The 17,331-nt window shown below is 35.4% G+C and overlaps 1 protein-coding gene across 1 annotated transcript; it reads left to right on the top strand.

Moving 5' to 3' along the window:
• The first annotated feature begins 7,148 nt into the window (after positions 1–7,148).
• On the top strand, positions 7,149–9,600 carry LOC115432786 (heart- and neural crest derivatives-expressed protein 1). The gene is made up of 2 exons (XM_030153791.1): positions 7,149–7,918; positions 9,172–9,600. Exons 1-2 carry the CDS (start codon positions 7,439–7,441, stop codon positions 9,265–9,267), a joined length of 576 nt encoding a protein of 191 aa, XP_030009651.1. The 5' UTR covers positions 7,149–7,438; the 3' UTR covers positions 9,268–9,600.
• Positions 9,601–17,331: the final 7,731 nt, after the last annotated feature.

Below are 17,331 nucleotides of genomic sequence, written 5' to 3'. Positions count from 1 at the left end.
GGTTCTGGTTTAAGGTTCTGAGGATCGTGATGCATTGAGAGAACGACAGATTTGTCAAAAAGAGTATAAGAAGAAGGGGAGGAGACTGAGGGAGAAAGTGATACAGAGGAGAGAGAGGAGGGGGTTTGAGGGTATGACCAGGATTGCATTTCATCTCTGTGTAGTGGACGTCTTAATCAACAGTGTCAGGTTTTCTTTCTGGAGGTTGCATGGTGTTTTTCAGGTTGACAGCAGAAGGTAACATGTGAGAGGTGAACTGGACGCAGAAGAGAAAATAAGACGCAGGCCACAGAAGCCCGTCGATTAATATCTTATATATTAATATCTGACTCTCTAATAAGTCAACGGAAACGAAACACATCTGCAGCTTTTCATTTTAGTGTTTTGCAGATGTCAGAATTTGATGTATACTGGACTGTGAAGGCAATTTCTTTGGGGTTTGTTGGGACTTCTCTCCACTTTTTGGCCTTTTACAGACGCAAAGATTAATCTAAAGTGTAATTATTAGCAGCCTGTTATACCTTTCAGTCAGCATTTGGATTAAATGGATAAATCTCGGTTTAATAACAGTTTAGGACATTAAACCCACCACTCACTTAAAATGACGCAAAGAACAGCTGATGGTATTAAAAAAAAAAAACAGCAGGTAACTGTATTGATTAGACTGTAACAGTGTCATAAATAGGATTTGGTTTGAGTCACAAGGTCAAAGATCACAAGCTATAGGAATAATTTTGTTTCTACTGTTTCTTTTTTAAATAAGTCTTTGTGCATGTTTTAACCTTTTACTGACGTTTACCATTTGTTTCTATTTATTACATTTTGATGTTTTCTCTTCAGTTTGATGCTGGTGTTTCTTTGGCAAATAAGTCTGTGCACTTTTTGACCTTTAACTGAAGTTTACCATTTGTTTCTATTTATCAGTTTGACATTTTCTATTCAGTTTGACACTGATGTTTCTTTCTTAAATAAGTCTACGTGCACTTTTTAACCTTTTACTAAAGTTTACCATTTGTTTCTATTTATTACAGTTTGATGTTTTCTCTTCAGTTTGACGCTGATGTTTCTTTTTTAAATAAGTCTTTGCACACTTTTTCTTAACATTTTAACCATATACTGAAGTCTTGTGTTGACTACAGTTTGACGTTTTCTTTATCTTGGTATCGTAATTTATTGTATATTTTATTTTTATGTGAGTCCAGATCAGTGTGCCTCTATGAGTACTTGCCCATTTATATTTGTATTGTCCTTTGTGTTCTGTTTTGTTTTAACGTTGTAAAATGGTGATGCCCTCCCCTGTTACTGCAGAACAAATGTACCTACGGGTACAAGTGAAGTTACCTTGAACCTTGGTTGGATTTAGACACAAAAACACTTTACTTAAACTTAAAAGACAGGGAAGATAAAGTCAAGAAAATGAACATTATTTACCTTCAATGTAAAACATGACATGCGCATTTTTTTTTACTCTATTTAATGACATCTGCTGGTCACTTTATTTTTTGTTTTTCTTGCACTTATTCACATAACTTCAAGAATGATTTAAACACTTACCAATTTTCTAAATTTAGCGTATGCTATTTAGTGTCACCTAGTGGTAAAATTGCAGAATAACCCTACACACCTTCATCTACAGTGGCCACAAAAAATAGAAGTTGCTTGTTTGTGTTTGTTGTGGTCATTCCAGTTTAGGGGACAATAACTCAGGTTAACATGTTAATACAGCAGGTGATGGTTATGTAAAACAGAAAGTTGGGTTGGAGCTTCTGTAGAAACAAGGAAAACTAGTAGATTCTGTGGAGATGATCCAAAAACACACATATTCTCATACTAATTTAAACATAATTGTTAATATTATATCCTTGTCTGCAACCAGATTCTACCAAATCTTACACTCTGAACCTTTCGTTTCTGTCATAGATTGGCCTAAATTGTCTCATAGCCTGATCATTTTCATCAGCTGAAGAAACAGTTTAGTTTGGGATTTGGCATTATTCAGAAAAAGACATTATTCAGAGTTTTTTGCACATAAATGTAGGCAGCGATGACTCAGAGCGGATCATCCACAAACCAGAACAGAATGAGACACATTGTGAAGTGCTCTTAGTACCAAAAATATGGCAGAGAAGTGCTGTATAAAATAAAGTCCATCTGCCACTTACAGCATGCTCGGCTTCTCCAACTTCTGGTTTGTCGTCAGGTTGGGGAATATATGAGATAACAAAAAGATGCTGTGAAGTGACAATAACAAAATACACAGCCTAAAAAGCCAACAAAATAAAAGTTATAAGTCCCCACCTGGAATTGATTAAGCAAATAGTTCAGATCCTTTCAATGGATAATTACTGCAGTGATTAATGTGTTTCAGATGCAACAAGTTCTTCAACTCTTTAACTGATGAAGTGAGTATCTTATAATTTCTTAAGCATGCATCACTTTACAAAACAACATAAACACTGGACTATGTTTTAATGGAAAGAAGTCTGAAATGTTGTCTAATGAGTCCAAATGGGAGCGATGGGTGCATCAGGGTGGAAAGAAAGGCAGAAAAAATGATTACCCATGATGCCTAGTGCTTCCAGTACAAGCCTGTGGGGGCAGTGTTATGAATTGGAGTACCGCTTTAGATCCATAAAATTATTGAAATAAATGTTGATATTGCATTTTCTCACTAAATAAATGTAAACTGTGATCAAAACAAATAGTTGTCCAATGTAATACTATCAATGGTTCTATCAATCAATCAATGGTTCGATTATCAATGGTATTATCAATCAAGTGTAATATTGTTAGTGTGAGCCTTTTTGTTTTGGCCAGCGCTGTGTGTATGTTGTCTACTTTTACTCTTTCATAATGGCTTTAAATACACAGTATGTCATTTATACCATCAGGGATCTTTCTGTAAAAATAAATAGATAGATAGACAGACAGACAGACAGACAGATAGATAGATATATAAATAGCTTGATGAATTAGTGTAGCATACAATCATGTGTTTTCACTAATATTGTTGAAGAAGATCATGAGTCAAGTAGAAGTCATATTTACAGATAACATATATATATATATATATATATTTTTTTTTTATTTTTTTATTTATTTATTTTTTTTCACAATACACTATGAACTTTTTAAGAACATGTAACTTACATTTAACTAAAATTTTAAGTTAAATGTACATTAGAAAGTTCATTAATCATTACTTAATTTTTTTTAAGGCAACCACTTTTCTCAAATTGTTTAAGTAAACTCAATTTATCCGGGCTTAAAGTCTCCCCCACTGAGAAAAGTAGCAAGTCAGCTAGCAGACACCTAGCTAAGAGAAAATGTCTGTGGAACAGGTTGATGGAACTGGTTGACAATAAAACAAAACGCTTAGACTGCTTAACTTTTGGATTTGTATCTTATGATAAGCACCGAAACTCCTAAAGCAGCTACTGTTTGACTAAAAGCACTGAGACTGGCATATGCAGACACGCATCGGCAGGTGACAATTTATGTGGTTAAAAGAAAAAGAGATGTGGTCATAACTAAAATGTATTGAATGTAACTTGAATTTATTCACACATTTGACTATATTTACAAATGAGTTGAACATACTTAATATTTTCTGGTAATGTCATAAAACTTATATTTTTAAGTGCATTCTAGTTAATTTTTTAAGTATATTTGACGTCTGGGTTTACAGATAGAAAGGTACCATTAAACATTAATGTTAATACAATGTTAAGGTGATCAAATGAAATGGACCGTCACAGTGTAAGTCGATAAAGAATATAATAAAGTATAGTTTTTACTTCTTTTAATACAGAGATGTTTCATGTAATAGAGCTGCTTCAAACACGCAGCTGACTGTGACCTTTCTCTAGTGATGTTTTGGCGTTTTTCACTATTTACATGTCCAAGTAGATTTCCATGTAGCCCACAGTGGGAAAAGCAACAGGATTACCTTTGTTTACCTCTTGACAAAAAACAATCTTTGACCCACATCACGCTCACGGAAAACCATTTCACATCAGGATAATTAAGGCTTGTGAGAAGATACATTAAACGCCGATTCCTCATTGTTTAACCGACCAAACTAAACGGCCTGTACCAAAACAATCCGGTTTCCACTTGCTTATTCCAGAGCTTTGAACTCATTCACATGGTCTTTATCAGCTCAGTTGTTATTGAACTGTCGGACGTCTCAATGATGACTTGATTAAGACTCTGATGAAGATTATGAGATGCAGTTAAAAGCTCTGAAACATGTGAGTGGGGTGTGTTTTTTTGCCAAGTCAGCACTCAGCTGTCACATTGTTTTTCTGAATAATTTAAAGCACAATGAGTCTTTTATGAGCTGGTCAGACGATGTTAAAAGGAATGTGGGATAAATACTGTGCAGGTGGTGTACAGGGTATCCCCTTGAAATCTAAACAATCAGGAAATCAAACAAATAAACGGTACAATTGAGGGTTTTTAGTACAGTATAGGACAGTAACTATTACTACAACAGTAATTAATTACCACACCATGAAAAGTCAAAGGAGGATTAAAGATGAGGAAGATTAAAAACTGCCAAAACATTTAACAATGTTATCACCTTTTGTTTGGAAAATGATAGCTAGACATTAAAAAAAAAAAAAAAAAAGTGGATGCACAGCACTTTTACACTTGCCTTTATACAGTTTTGGCATTACATCCTTACACCATTCATACAGTTAATTAAAACCTTGATTTTCCATCACCAGTGATAGTAGTATTTCATCTGAAATTAAACATCATCAGACATTAAACACATTTTTGGACATGAGTGAATATCACAGCACTCACATTTTTATAAGATGATTGAAAGAATCAAAGAGGGAGAGGGGGAAAACCAAAATATCTCGATTAAATACTTGTATTTTGTGTTTACATCCATTCAAGCAAACAGTTAAAACTATCATCTCATATGTAAATCTTTAGTAACACTGCCTTTTTTCCTCTATTTCATGATATAAACTAAGAATATAGATAGAAAAAGCATATTTAGAATAGAATAGAATAGAATAGAATAGATCCATTCAAGCAAACAAAACTATCATCTCATGTAAATCTTTAGTAACACTGCTGTTTTTCCTCTATTTCATGATATAAACTAAGAATATAGATAGAAAGAGCATATTTAGAATAGAATAGAATAGAATAGAATAGAATAGAATAGAATAGAATAGAATAACGCTTCATTGTCATTGTAAAATACCACTGTACAGTGCAGCAGAATTTGTTTTTGTGTTCTGTAAGGTGCTCAAAGGTAAATAAGCACGTCAATATAAGAACAGTTAAGAATAGAATTATAAATATAAAATCAGTCATGTTAAAAGAAACACACACAAAGCGTGTCTAGTATCAATAAAAATGTTTAGGTGTCAGTAACAACGATAATGTCAAGTATTATCAAGGTTTATTTATGTAATATATTTGTGTTTTTAATTGTGTGTTACAGGAACGGGATGCCATAAACACAGAAACATGTATTAAAGAAAAGTTTAAGAACTGAACCTACACACAATGATTTCATGCATTTATCCTGTGAATGATGGGGGATGTTTGTTCTGCACATGCGTGTAAAATCAGGGACATAAAGTTGTGACTGATGGTTATTTATCGTAACACCGGTGGACGGTGAAATATGGCGCAGACTGCGGAGCTGTAAACAGAGCGCAGAGCAGGAGAGCTTTTATGGAATACATGTAACCGAGCTGCAGGGTGACACCTCCTGATTTATGGCTGTATTTAGATAAGACGCGGCCGTAAATGGTTTCTAAATAGCGTCAAGGTCATGTAATGTAATGGGATAATGTTTTTAGCCGATGGAGATAAGATGGTGTGTTTAGTGTGAGGAGCTGAGGGGGAATTAATGCGCAGATAAAGCGGCCGGACAGGTCCCCTTTTTTACCCAAATACTGACACCAGGCCGCGCACGGACGCACGGCTTCTGTCCCAAAAGCATAATTCACCAAAGTCTACATTCACACTTCAGTTAAATAATTCTGCAAGAGGATGGGCCGGATGAACACTATAAATAAAGATACAAGTTGACGAACGGTTATTTTAATTGCTGATTCATGTGTCGATAATTTTCTCCATTAATCACGCAGTTGTTTAGTCTATAAAATGACAGAAAAAAAATGTTTAGAGAAAAAAAAACTGTGTTTTTCTAAAACGCAAAATGACAAATGTGTTTGGATAATAACCCAAAGATTTGTGTCAGTTTAGTGTCACTTGAGAAGGAAATAAACCAGAAAATAATTACGCTTATTTATTGAACTGACAAGATCGAGCAAAAAATTACCCAAAGTGATTAAGAAAATATCAGAGTAGTTGGCAATTTATGTAATAAGTTTAAGAGCTGGACTTTTAAATAAACACCTACTCACAGAATATATGAACATTAATATTTCAGGTGCAAAACGAACATTTGACGAAAAAAATAAAAATAATAATACAATGCAGGATTTTTAACAGACGCACAGCGATTGTATTTATTTCACGGAATGGAGCAGTACTATTTATAACAAAATATATACAATAAGTACTATACTATACTATAGTAATATTAACAAAGCAAAGTATATTTGTGTCGTCAGATCAGAGTTTCTCTAAAGTGTTACGCAGTCAGCCTCAAATTCACATAATTGCCCTATTATTATTATTATTATTATTATTATTATTATTATTATTATTATTATTATAAATCCCTTCATAGGTTAATATCCTCAGATGACTGACTTGTTTTCACTATGTATATAATTAATGTAACCAATTAACTACAGTAATGACACCAAATGATAAATGATTAGACTACCAGGCTGTGCGTAAATTCCGTGCGTAAAAGTTCTCCGTAGTTCAAACCGGAGTAAACTTCTACAGAATCTGGTCCTTGTGTGTTATGTTCACGTCTGCGTATCTGACTACATTCTTCTCCAGCAGCGGGCACATATTTGTTGGCTGTCTTGTGCCGTTAGATTATGGCACCATGGCGCATGCTAGTGCAAACCTCTCCAGACTCTCCTCCCATCCCTGTGCGCCCTCCTCCATTGGCTGCCTCCCCTCCACGCACACTGACTTCCAAATCATATAAACCTGGGGGCCTCACACCTTCACTGGGGTCAAATTTCTCGGGCAAAATCAGAGCAGCCTCTTTGGAAACGATCGGAAGAGAGAAACACAAGTGGAGAGCCGTTTTCTGCTGGATCTATAAACCTTCTTTGGCTGCGGTCTCTTTCCAGAATTGACGATGTAAGAGGGGTTTGTTTTTTTGGGGGTGTCCATTGCTGGTGAATTGAGGGAAATGCGTGTTTTAGTCTTGGATGAGTCCTGCTGCGCGTAAATCCCCGATCCGAGTCCGTTTTGGGAGAGACCGAGGAGGACGGAACGCACGGCAGCAGGCAGACTCCCGAAGCCGCTCAGCATGAACCTCATCGGGGGTTACCAGCATCACCACCACCTGATGCACGAACCTTTTCCTTTCGTTCAGCGGTGCCACCAGGACGCACCGTATTTCCAGAGCTGGGTGGTGAACCACGGCGAAGTGCCTCCGGACTTCCAGATCCAGACGCCTTACCCGGCCGCGGAGCTCGGAGCGCCCGGATCCGCGCACGACGTCCGATTGGAAGGGCTGCAGGCGGGCATGGGGAAGAGGAGAGCGTCGGGGCCGAAAAAGGAGCGACGGAGGACGGAGAGCATCAACACGGCTTTCGCGGAGCTCAGGGAGTGCATCCCAAACGTGCCGGCGGACACGAAACTGTCTAAAATTAAAACGTTACGACTGGCGACCAGTTACATCGCCTACCTGATGGACGTCCTGGCCAAAGACTCCGGGGAGACGGAGGGATTTAAGGCCGAAATTAAGAAATACGAGAACCGGGATATGAAAAGGAAACGAGAGCTGGTGAGTTCAGACTGAAAGAAGCTGCAGAAATATTTGTGCACAGACAAGGCTCGGTTTGGTTGTGTGTTTTGTTTTGGGTTTTTTTTTTTGTTTTTTTTTAGCTCAGATATTTTCTGTTAAATTAACTGCAGGCCTGAGAGGGATGGGATTTTAAGGTGGTATTAGATATTTACACACAGAGTCTTGTCTAAACATAAAAAAAACACAAATTCAGTTAAACTAAAGGTTATGAAGAGCAAAGATCTAACATTTAAGAAAACAAACCTGCTGACATGAGAGTTTATTTGGCCTGAATTGTATCTTAGAATACACTCTACACTACAATCAACATTTTAGTCCTTTAGAACATTTATACTAGTTATCACCATGTTTACAAGCATTTATTTCCCATTTTTAGCAATAATGCACAAGTGTAGGGCAAGATAAATAAATGTTTAATCATGTATTAATTTGTTATTTCGACACAAAACTTGACACTATAGTTTGTGTTTGTTGGAAAACTGCTTTGCTTTTAAGGTCAAACATGTCTGACATCTAATATCATATGATACACATTAGCCCACATGTGCATACATGTTTAGATATTACAGTCAAATAAGCAGATATGTGGAATATTTGACGTTTTAAAATGTAGTACTGAAAAGGTTAATGTACTGATGTCCAGGTGTCATTTATGTTAAAGTGTTATGTAACATTTATATATTAAAATGCAAATCAAACCACGTGACGACACATGTATTTATTTATCATTTATCCTGAAACTGTAAAGCAGGTGGATGTAGCTTTAGTTTTATCAACAACAGTTCAATATCCATAAACTGTTGACAAAATAATCCACATTTCTACTGTTATTAGATCTTATTTTATAGCCTGAAATGGAACTGTGGTGTAGACCTGAAATAAGAAGTTGATTAATTTAGTATATTATTACAGGTAATGGACAGAAAATGTTATTTTATATTAAAAAAAAAAAAAAACAGTATCAGTTGATCAATTCGGTCCAACTCCTTTAAAAGATCATTGTTATCATTATTATTATTATTATTATTATTATTATTATTTCTCTCTTGTGTGTGTGTGTGTGTGTGTGTGTGTGTTTTGACCAGACACAACAACACCATATTAAATATACACACCTGAATTATTTTTTCTTTCATCTGAATCCGTGTTGGAGACTAATGCTGAGATGTTTGTGGTGCTTTTGGCCTCCTCCTCCTCTTCCTCCTCTTCCTCCTCCTCCTCCTCCTCCACAGACCGATGGCCTGCAGGAGTCTTTAGGAGCCGAGAAGAAGGTGAAGGGCCGGACCGGGTGGCCGCAGCAGGTCTGGGCTCTGGAGCTCAACCAGTGACCCTCTCCCCTCCCCCAGTAACCCCCCACCCCCACCCCACCCTCCCCCCTCCTTCCGTCAGAGACTTGGATATGAAATCAGATCAAAAACCACTGACTGAACGCGCGCACAAAGGAGCGCAAAAAGGACGAAAACAAACCGAACCCGTCACGGACACGTTGTGGGTCTTTTCACGGCTGTGGGTTTTCTTAGGTTTTTATTTGTGGTGTCTGTGTCTGTTTATCTGGGGCTGAAAATAAATAAATTATATCGAACGACTAACTGTAAATGTAGAGAAAGTTGTGGTTTTGTGTAATAACGTTGCTTGAAAGAGGGGGATAAAAAGATGCAAAATGAAACTATTTTATGATTTTTCTAAACAAAAAAAAAATTAAAAAAGCGCTGCGGGATTTTTTTTTTCCTCAAAATGTGCTTCCCTGGCGCAGAATGATTTAGAAATTTTTTTAATCATAACAAACATCCTCCTGTATGATTAAAATTAAAATGATGATTATAGATTTAAAAAAAATAATATTTTCGAGCCACGTGGAAGCACACTTTACAGGAAACTTCATTTCTATTTCTTGGCTGCAGTCAGAATATGTAAAATATATACCTATAACCCCCGCTCCATTTACCCAGATGTTTTACACATGGATGTTTTTGTACAAAAAAAAAAAAAAAAGACAATTATTGTTTTCTGAATCTACCTCAAAATTAAAGCGTCACTGTCCGTTTTCATCGCATTCAGCTTCAACTTCGACACAAAAACGCGTCAAAAATGGATAAAAGTGTTTGTTACTGTGGCAGATGTTGATGATCATGTACATTAGATGTGAAACTATATATAGATCCGAAAATAAATGAATTATTTTAACACAAGATGTTTGTCTTTGTGAAGCTCTGATTTCTCCACTAATGCGTCTCATTAACTTTTCGACATTAGTGTTTTCAAATAGATTAAATAATTGAATTTATTACGGAAATAATTCTATCGCCTAATTAATTATTAGGCAATAGAATCACATGTAGCTATGAAAAAAAAAAAAATAGCGCGAACATTTTTGTTGAAGTCTGAATAATTAAGATTCTTTAACCAGTAATGATGAGACTTTTGATTATTTTTTTCGGTGTTTACTTGTTTGTTTGCTTTTTGTCGTAATTATATCAATTTGATTTGACAATTCTGATCTTATTAATTAACCTGCAGTCACTGCGAACACCGATTAAATATCACACTTCAAGCCGAGTCAAAATTCTACTGAAAAAGAAAAAATCTAATGGGTTTGTGAGGTTTTTCAAGTTTAATTATTAATTATCTTTTTTTTCTTTTTTTTTTAATTACATGGTTTTTGCCTGTATATATTTAGATGTAAATGCGCCAGTGGGAAAAAATATATACTGTAGTATTTTACAATTTTACTTAGTTTTATGGTATGTTTTTTCGTCAAATTATAAAATTCCACCATGTGACACAAATGAACCGTGATTTCAGTTTAACGTGGTGTTTTTTGTCATTTTCATGTTGGAAACACTTTGTATTTTGACAGTTTTGTCTTAAACGTTCTCAAGTTGAGGAGCTACACTGACACCTAGTGGTGAGTGCATGTAACTGCAGAATGATCAGTTTCATTTCAGGAAAACAATATATTATTGAGCTTTTGGCTTAAAAATACTCAATAATATATGTTTTAATAATAATGATTAAAATACTTAATATGAATGACCAGCTATTCAATAAGAAGAGCAGCATTATGTGCAAATATATGTATTTATATGAACATAATACGGTTGATTAGATGAAAACTCAATAGAAATATACACTTTCAAAAATAGAGGTACGAGATCAGAACATTTATGTACCGATAAGTACATTTTTTAAGAATGTTCTCTCAAAAGTACAATATTGGTCTTTAGGAGGCCAGAATTGCACCTTTAGACTATGAAAAAGGGTTCAAAGTTATGTAAAGTGCAAATTTGTACTATAAGGTACACTGCAGCGTTAAAAAATGTGTGTAGACCATGAGAATAGGCTATAGGCTAGGGGAACTGAACAGTAGGCCTAATTATAGTTAAAACATTAGGCTTAGCACATTATTTATTATATATCATACTGTAATTACTCTATATTATATTTAATAATAATTTGTGTTTTAATTTAATAGCCCAATTAGATCAATGATAATAGCCTAATAATTTATTTATCTTATTAGAACCTCTGATTATTGCCATAATCTCTGTTTTATCAAGTTTTCATTCACACCTCCGTGTTTTGATGTCGTAGCTTGCCTATGCCGTTTTTTGTTTTTGGTTTTTTTTTTCTCAGTTAGGCCACCAGTTCAAACTTTAAACATCATGGCATTATCAACTATACAAGAGTTTTCTTTCTATGTAAAGTACTTAAGGTACAAAAATGGACCATTTCGAAAGGGTACAGAAATGTTTCTCAAAAAAGTACACCCCCAGAGACAAGCATTTGTACCCTTTTAAGTACAAGCTGGTACCTCTATTTTTGAGAGTGTATAATAGAAGGAAACAAAGGTGCTTTTTTTTAAAATAAGGTCACAGTAATTGAGATTCATTTAATAGGAATAAAACACTTCGAGAAACTATAGGTTATATTAAACATGCACATTTAAAACTGAAACAAATAAACACCTAGCACTGTTTATTTACATTTTATTCCATTTCTCTGACAAGAAGTTATATTTATAAGCTTCATATTTTGGTTTAGATTTTTCCATATTTTGCGTCCATGAACAGTTTAATGTATGTTCAGGTGAAAATGAATGGAATGAGTTCCAAAATAAATACAGTAACAACCATGACAGCAACTATTATTATTATTATTGTTATTATTATTATTATGATGATGCAAGTATTGCTTCAACAGCTGGTCATTTTAAGTGAAGTGAAACAGTAAGTAGTCACAGTAAAAAGCCATTAAAGTTTTCAGAACTGCTCTATTTCATTGTTGTATCTTGATAAAATGTAATTTTGGAGTTTAACATTTACAATTCTCTTCTGCGTAGTTTTGTGGGTTTTGCGTGTATGATGCCCTTCCTCCTTTAACCCATAAAGACCCAGTGTGACTTTTGTGGCAGGTCCCAAATACATTTTTCTCTATTTTTAACTTTTCTTAAGTGATTCATCACCATTCACTTTAAAATTCTGCTCTGTATTTTGCATTTCTAAGTGAAAATGAGGTATTTTCTTATATTTTATGTGCTGATTATGTAGATGTTCGTTAAAGCTTAGAATAAAGTTGAGGGTTATTATATCCAAAACAGAAAACTAAAGAAAATGTTTGTTTTTTTTCTACAAAATATATCATTAATCGAACATAAAACAAGTGTCTAAATCTACTGTCATTGATTCAACTCCGTGGGTTTTACTGGTGAATCAATGTTGTAGAAGATGATGGTGTTTCCACGGTAACTACGGAGCCTCTGAACGTCCAAATGGGTCATATCTAATGAACACAAAAAGACGACAAACTGTATTTTACACTGATAATTTACATGTATTAATAGAATAAATGGATCAACAGGGATTAAATTTTTTATATCTGTGAATGATTTTGGATATTTGGGTCTTCATGGGTTAAATGAATACAGTGTACACTGTGTTGGCATAAGACTACCACTGGAGGGCGCTGGTACAAATGCAACATTAAGTTAATTAAGATCGTTTCTGTAAAGAGGAGTGAAATATTCAACAGCAGTAAGGAAGGTCCTGTGTGTTCCACTTTTCTGACCTATTTCAATGAATGATTAAAGACAAACCAGATATGTGATTACTATTAACCCGGTACACTGTGTAATGTGTTGGTCTTTGGTTACAGTTTCACCGACTGAAACAGTAACCAAGTGTAAGCCTCTTCCTCCTCCTCCTCAAAGATCCACACTCTAGAGGCAAATCATGCACATGCTTGCAAATCCCCAGACTTTGCCCATGTTTCGTGCTGGTAAAATGTTAATATTTAATGGACGTAGATGAGGCAAAAAAGCTCAAAAGCAGCCCTTTCCTTTCAAAATGTAAAAAATAAACAATCCCTGACATGAGGTTTTATCTAGATGTACCAGTTTTAGTCGACACACCCCTGGAGCCAAACACTAAACCCAACAGGAAGTCAGCCATTTTTATTTCAATATGCCATTATTTTGTATTTTAACAACCTCCTCCTCGTTATCTAAAGGCATTTATGATGAAACTTGAAGATGTTGACTTTTCACTGGCAAAAGTAAATTTTAATGTTTCACCAGAAATGGCTCAATACAAGATGTATGCAATTAATTCCGAGCATCATGTTTGACATAGTTGCAAAAAATCTGATAGACACATGAATCAGGTCCAGTTGGACTTGGGCTACGTTCAGACAGCAAGTCTTAATGCACAATTTGGATTTTTTGGTGAAATCCGATTTTTTTGTGTGCTATTTCATATTACACATTAAATGTGACTTCTGTCAATTTTGATTATGAACTGAATGCGACCCTGAAGTGACCCGCATGCACAAAATAGGTCCTGATGTAATATGTGACCACGCAGGCACGAACTGTGTTTACGGAAATAAATGTTTTTTCCCGTCACTCCTGGGACACAGAATTGTGATGTTTGTCGCATTTCAATGATGTGAAGGTCAAATAAACACAACCTGGCCATTCACACTGAAGTCACCTTGCAAAATATCAGATACCTATTGGATTTAGGATCACATATGAAACTGGCCGAGGTCGGATTTGAAACAAATTGGATTTGTGCTGTTCAAATTGTCTTTAACAGATTGGATACAGGTCACATACGGGCAAAAAAAAAAATCTTATTTGGGCCACGTTTGCCTGCAGTCTGAACGTAGCCTTAAAGGAGAGATATTTTGCTTTTTTAAATGGAATTATGCATTTTAAAACATTTCCCTGCGGTCTACATAAACTGTAAATGCTCTGCTTGGGTCTGAATTCTTCATTAATTCAACTCCACAGGTCCATCTTCAACCCTATTTCTGAGTAATGACACCAGAAAGGTGGCTTTGAGCGCTGGCCCTTTAAATGCACATGTGCCACTTCACACCCCAGCCCCTTCCAGGTTTTTGACCGTGCTGCTCTGCCCCGCCCCCTCTAGGTTACTGACTGTGCTTTCATGCTCAGCCACTTGTGTTTCTTAACACAACCAACTGAACATTTTAGGTAATCGGCTTAAAGTTTGGACATATTTTCAGTTTTTACTACAACTGCTGCTGCTGATAAACAATTATGGTGTACTCTGAGAAATGTTCATTGGAAGTTTTGACCTTATATGTGCAAATGTCATGACATAACTAGGTATACAGGGTGGGGAAGCAAAATTTACAATATTTTGAGGCAGGGATTAAAAGACAGTGTATGACCAATTAGTTTATTGAAAGTCATGAGAATTTATTTGCCACAAGAAAATTTACATCATAGAAAATGTTTTTATTCTATGTGTCCTTCTTTCTCAATAACTGCCTTCACACGCTTCCTGAAACTTGCGCAAGTGTTCCTCAAATATTCGGGTGACAACTTCTCCCATTCTTCTTTAATAGTGTCTTTAAGAAAGTCGACATTGCTGTGTGATGTTCTATTGGTAGCATGTTCTAAAACGCCCCAAATAGCAGAATCCAGAGGGTTTAGATCTGGGCTAGAAGGCGGCCATAAACATGATTCCCAAAAATTGCTAAAGTTGGATTTGTTGCTGTTGTCAACAAGTGTTTTGGTGTTCTTGTGTAAGATTTTAACTTCAAATCCTATTTTACTGCATTTCTAACGGTCTTGTTGTCTACCTCAAGTTCAATTGCCATTTTTCTCATGGATTTGGTTGGATCCTTTAGGATTTTGGATTTGAGAGCTTTAATAAAAGCTTTGGTACGTTTTTTGTTGCTTCCTCCACTTCCAGACTTTCTCGTAATAGTTTTGCTCATAGTCATTCTCTTCTTTCCATTATAAACAGTCTTTATGGACACTCCAACTATTTTTGAAATCTCCTTTGGTGTGACGAGTGCATTCAGCAAATCACACACTCTTTGACGTTTGCTTTCCTGATTACTCATATGGGCAAAAGTTTCTGGAAAGGTATGGATAATAGTGTTAGGTATGATTATGACATCAATATATGTTTGGTTTCAAAACAATTGACGTAGTGCCTGCTGAGAAAAAACAACTAAATGTTCATTGTAAATTTTGCTTCCCCACCCTGTAGATGCAACAAATTAAGGAGGAATTAAAGCGAGTTGTAGAAATCCACTCGATTTTTGCCAAAATTAATATAAAGATAGTTTTGCAGCACCTGGAGGGTTCAAATTCAAACTTTATGAACTATTAGGGTCCAATTACACAAATAAATGAACCAAAGACTAATAAAAGTGGGTTTAGTAAAATATGACCCCTTTAAGTTTCCGTCAAGCCACAACATAAATTGTACCATTTTGCATTTTTTCCACCTGCTGAACTTTTGACACGTTCGACTCCTCTGAAGATCCAAAAGGAGGCCTGAAGACATCCACGATGTCTGCTTTAACTCCAATTCCATGTGTAAATGTGCTTAACGTGACTAAAACACACACTTTAGCAACTCCAACATTAAACGTGTAAATAAATGAAGTCAACACAGTTGCTCTGTCTGTACAATACATTTATTACTTTAATCAGGAGCAATAAGCAGCCATATTTAAATATGTTTTTCTAATACAACAATAAGGGTAATGTGTTGTGGCCTACATGTTAATAAAGACGGGTGATATCTACATAACACTAAGAAACCTACGTGAAAATATATATCAGACGCTAAAATAAAAACCCTGTTGAGACAAACTCAGTGTGGTGGACAAATGAGAAGAAAACGAGACAGTTAAAAAAAAAAAAAAAAAAAAGTCCAAACAATGTGTGCACAATCTATGTAGATGCCACCGTAAAAAACACACAATATCTGAAAGATGGAAAACAATGAGTCGCCTGTTTCAGCAGTGCTTTAAGGGGTTTATCTGCAGGATCCATGCAGTTTAACAGTTTCTATTAAACATTTGAACAGACCTGGAGGGCGTTTTCCCATCAAACCTGCACAATCCGACATTCATCAAGTCTCGATATTTTCGTAATGTTACCGAAATTTAAAAGACTCAATCCAGGCCAGTGCAACGACTGAAATGAACTCGACTTGCAGGCAGGTTTTTTCATGCATCCAAACACCTGATGGACTTTGTTTTTCTGCTTTAAATCCCCCTGTTTTAAACGGGTCTGCCAATACGTTTGTGGAAGTTGTGATGATTGCTTTTGTCCAATACGGTGACGACGACGACAACACTGTTTTTAAATATTAAAATGATACAAATAATTAAATCTTACACCACTATCATACACACGAACATTCTTTATGAGCTGACAAAAAAAAAAAAAGAAGAAATCAATGTCAAAAAAAGACAACTTTATACGACTTGTGAAATCAAGGCTGAACTAAAGAGAAATTAAAGAAGAAAAATCAAACTGAAAGTAGCAAACGACACCTGCAACACAAAGAGAAATGAACATCTGCAGGGGAAAGTCAGGGTTATATCCAAATGCTACATCATTCACCACCATCTATCGGTCTTTGCGTTTCACGTCCAGATCAAAAGGCAGATTACAACGTTAGGATGTCTACCTTAACCCATAAAGACCCAGTGCGGCTTTTGTAGTAGTTTTCGAATGAATTTTTCTGTAGATTTAACCTTCTGAAGTGATCTTTCACCATTTATTAGAATATTATCCTCTGTATTTTGCATTTTTTTCCAGTGAAAATCATTTTTTTCCCATATATTAAATTAACTGATCATGTAGATTTTCATAAAAGCTCAGAGTAAATTTAAAGGTTGTTATATCAAAGCAGATAAAACTGAAGAAAAAGTGAGTTTTTCAGACAAATATATCATTAACTGAACGTAAAACAAGTGTGTCCATCCACTGTCATTATCTAACTCCATGGGTTTTACTGGTGAATCAATGTTGTAGAAGATGACAGTGTTTCCACGGTAACTACAGAGCCTCTGAACGTCTATCTATCTAATGACCATGAAAAGATGACAAACTGCATTTT

This window comes from Sphaeramia orbicularis, chromosome 14 (assembly GCF_902148855.1).
Source record: "Sphaeramia orbicularis chromosome 14, fSphaOr1.1, whole genome shotgun sequence".
Taxonomy (NCBI): Eukaryota; Metazoa; Chordata; class Actinopteri; order Kurtiformes; family Apogonidae; genus Sphaeramia; species Sphaeramia orbicularis.
The sequence above is the reverse complement of the archived record's forward strand: the minus strand, read 5'-3'. Positions and strand labels throughout refer to the sequence as shown.